Source organism: Porites lutea, chromosome 6, assembly GCF_958299795.1.
Source record: "Porites lutea chromosome 6, jaPorLute2.1, whole genome shotgun sequence".
Taxonomy (NCBI): domain Eukaryota; kingdom Metazoa; phylum Cnidaria; class Anthozoa; order Scleractinia; family Poritidae; genus Porites; species Porites lutea.
The window spans coordinates 27543516-27547623 of NC_133206.1; the positions used below are offsets into that span (position 1 = coordinate 27543516).

At 37.9% G+C, this 4108-nt stretch overlaps 1 protein-coding gene across 1 annotated transcript in view; it reads left to right on the forward strand.

Moving 5' to 3' along the window:
• Positions 1-2280: 2280 nt before the first annotated feature.
• LOC140941537 (uncharacterized) overlaps positions 2281-4108 on the forward strand; it is a 2441-nt gene continuing 613 nt past the window's right edge. The window contains exons 1-2 of the mRNA XM_073390548.1: positions 2281-2591; positions 3210-3662. Of these exons, the coding sequence (XP_073246649.1) occupies positions 2297-2591; positions 3210-3662 (748 nt within the window). The 5' untranslated portion in view covers positions 2281-2296. The remainder of the gene's footprint in view (positions 2592-3209; positions 3663-4108) is intronic.

Below are 4108 nucleotides of genomic sequence, written 5' to 3' on the forward strand. Positions count from 1 at the left end.
TAATTTTACATCAAAGAGTTCATCTGAAAAGAGTAAATTGTCATATATTCCTATAATAATAATAATAATAATAATAATAATAATAATATTTTAATAACTTATATAGCTCTATTTACATGTGCTGGTCAAAAGTGTTTTCAATTACAAAATAAAACATGTATTTAAAAACACTGTTAAATAGGAAATAAGTTTTTGAAATGCAGATCTAAACAAAAACGGCTTAAGCTTGTTTTTAAAATCACTAAGTGTCGTAACAGCACAGTCGGTAGGCTGTTCCATGGAGCCGGTGCGGCAAAAGTAAAAGACTTGCCACCAGCAGTATTAAGGGCGCATTAACTCCCGTCATTGGAACTTCTAATAACCGGTTATTGTTCGGTTTTTTGGGAGCATATTTTACCACATTTGATTTCTTTCTTGTGTCTGTACATTGAACATGGCTATTATACGGGTCATTATATTAATAGCGGAGCTCCACGCAAAGAGCGCGCAAGCATAGGCCCATACCTAAGAAAATTTGGTAATCCATCCATCCAGGAAGTTTTGATAATCACGTGACCGTAAGCCCGTCCGTTTGTCCGCACCACTTACACTCGAGGTGTTTTTGGTCGGAAATCGTATGGCCAACCGGTCTTTTAGAGAGTAAAAACCAAAAAGTCGAGTCGAGTCTTTTTCGACGTTATTTTTGATGCCTACAATCACGTGGATAACAGAGAAAGGGCTAGAGCGAGTGATTATAAACAAAAGAGATGCCGGAATTTCGTTGGAAGAAAAACATGACAATTTGGTAGCGGCGGTGAGAAAATGAGAAATGCTCGCGGCGGCCAGCAGGAAGCGGCAATGAGCGGCAGTGAAAAAAACTAAAAGCGATCAGAAACAGCACATACAACAATTCCTCCACAAAAAAATGTGTAACCAGGAAGTTTCACGTTTTAGTCGTGAAAAAGGGCATTGTAGTCATGCAAAACAACGGCAAAGAAATGTACAAAAAAGTGTGCTGCACATGCAAATCTATTTTTTTGTTAGTTAGAGGATTCTATTGATTTTGTTGCCGTTATCATTGCCGTCGCCGTTTATTATTACACTGTTTTATTTTTTGTTTTAAAATTTCTAGTTAACGGCTAATTCTGTATAATATCGATTAAGTGTGCAAATTCGCCCTTTGTGTTTCAGTCGGCAAAAAAAATACTCTTGTCTGGTAAAACAAACGGACAGAGAAAACCACCTTTTGTTTTCTTCTTTATTTAATGAAGGTTAGTCCTTTGCTGACAAGCAAACGGTTCGATCGATGATTATGAAAAGTTTTAAGAAATATCACATTTTTTTGAATGAATGAATGAACGAAATTAATTTAAGTGTCAGAGTATTTAGCTAGTATTAGCTAATTATGGACACTAAAAGAACATTCCAAATAAAAAATTAAAATAGGGATAATACGAGTGTTCAAATTCTATTTTAAAATTTACAGTCATTTTGAAGACAGGGAAGCTTCATAATGAAACTCTTTATTGTTTTATTACTATTATTATCTTTATTATTTCTTTAGCTTGTAGTTTCCCTTATCTTTCCCCAAAGAAGTTATTGTATCATTAATTCCCTTAGAACATTTGAAATATTGAGTTTAATTTCTTTTTATTTATTTATTTACTATTTATTTATTTCAGTACAGGAGCATCTGGTTTAGCACAGCTAAAGTAAATTTAAACAGAGTCCTGTGGAAAAAAACCTGCAGTCATTAATTATCACTAATTAAAATGTAATAAACTGATTAATTAACTAATTAGATACTAGAAGCATAGAGATAAGAAATACCAGTTTGGCCGTTTTCTATAGCACACAGAATAAGGGCCACAAGTTTACTAGTGCTACCCTCTTTAAATAAAGTGTATTATTATTATTATTATTATTATTATTATTATTATTATTATTATTATTATTATTATTATTATTATTATTATTATTATTATTATGAGGGTATCGTTCAGAGAATTAGGTATTGCTTTCCGCGAATCGACTGGGTCGCGAACTTTTAGCCATGCTTCGATAAGTACTCCAATAGACAGGAGTCTCCTTTGGTCTGCGCGCCCCCATGAGACAAAGGAATTTTTCCGAGAATTTTTTATTACTTTCAAAGAATCAAGTAGATGAAAAACAACCATGCTTGAATGGCTAAGCCAACCAGCGGTGTAGGACATAGTCGACATCAGCCAATCTATGTGCCGATTAGTGATGAGTGGAAAGGTTTTACTGCTTTGCACTGTTACTCATACAGTTAATCTGTCACAAGCTGGTTTAGTGAATGTTTGAATTCTTTTCCCGAAAGAGTATGTCTCGATCTTCAGCATCATCGTCATCTAAATCGGCAGAGGAAGACGTCTCTGTATCAAGCAGCGAAGCACTAGAAGAAGTGAACGGCCACATCAAAGACGTTTTTGAAATCTTAAAGCGCGAGACGATGAAAGTTCGCAAGGAAATGGATGCTTTTGATTCGGTGGCAAAGAAACTCAAACACGTTCATTTCTCGAAAACGTTAAAGCTCAATGTTGGCGGCCAATTATTTTCCACGAGTCTGGAAACTATGAAGAAAGATCCAGGTAATATATTTTACTGTATATTTAGATCCAATCTTCTCGTCATTTTTCATTCTAAGTATCCAATCCGCTAGATTGATAATTTCAGAACGGCAAAAGTTCGTTTGTCAATAAATAAATCAGGACTTGGACTCAAGTGTAGTAACTTCAATCGGAGACAAAATAGTTATTTGTTGTAGGGGAAGGGGGGCGGGGGGGTGGGAGTTGGGTGGTAGAGGGGAGAGGGGTCCACACTCTTTCTTTCACCGTAAATCCATGCAAACGGCCCAGCAACTTTGTCGCCGATTGTAGAATAATACTGCATTCCAAAACGCATAGTGCGTAACGCAAATTTTCGATACTGCAAGGAGGAAACGTTTCAATTAATAAAAGATTTTTTTTGTAAAATATCTTTTTTAATAGCTTCGAGAACTATACAGGCAGGCCTCACCAATACCTTAGCCTTGTCCAATAAAATTTGATGATGCCTGATTCTCAACTTGAAGACACGTATAATATACATTCATGAACGCTATACAAAGTGTGAATAGATAAGATACAAAATCTGTAGCTATGTATAGACTGGGATGATTCGTGGCTTTATAAAATTAAAATATAATCGACTTTTCTCCTTTTATTCAGGTTCAATGCTGCACGCCATGTTTTCCGGTAGATTTGACTCAAAGCCTGCTGAAGACGGTTCGTACTTCATTGATCGTGATGGGACTCACTTCCGCTATATCCTGAACTACCTTCGAACAGGGCAGTTAGTTGTTCCGGAAGACAAGATCGTTCGCAGGGAACTCCTCAACGAAGCTGAATTTTATCGAGTTCAAGGAATAATTGATGAGCTCAGATCTCAGCCATTTGAAGGCTCTTTAATTTTGTCCACAGAGCACCGCCAAATCCTGACTAATTGGTTGCAGGCTAAGCTGACAAGCGCCGGCTTCACCTACACTCTGATTTATCGCGCGTCCCGTAATGGCTGGAACGCAGTCAACTTCCATTCCGTCTGCGATCGCAAAGGACCGACTGTGACAGTTGTCAAGAGTGGGAATAACATTTTCGGAGGCTACGCTGAGCAAAGCTGGGAATGTAAGTTAATTCATTACTCCAAGTGATGGAATCGATTGCTGAGACCCTATCAGGGGCAGATAAAGTATGGCCGCGCGCGAATGAGTTCAAGGGAAGCGCTAATCCCAAAGTCTATTTTCTTCGTAACACATAGCCCTTTACGAGACAAGCTTAGTGAATTTGTTCGAAACGGCTTGCCAAAATCTTTCTCCCGTAGTCTCTCTCTCTCCCCCTCCCTCTCCCTATAGATTGTTGGAATCCGGAATCCTGAGCTTTGGAATTCGGAATTCAGATCAAGGACCCCGCAAATCCGCTAACGAGTGGAATCCGGAATCCAGTACCTGGAATCCGGAATCCACAGCTTGGAATCCAGGCCAGTACCAAGACTGTCTTACTTTACCTTACCTGAGGCGAGACAGTAAGTTTAGTTTTCTGCTCAATTGACCACTTTACATGGTGCGCGATGC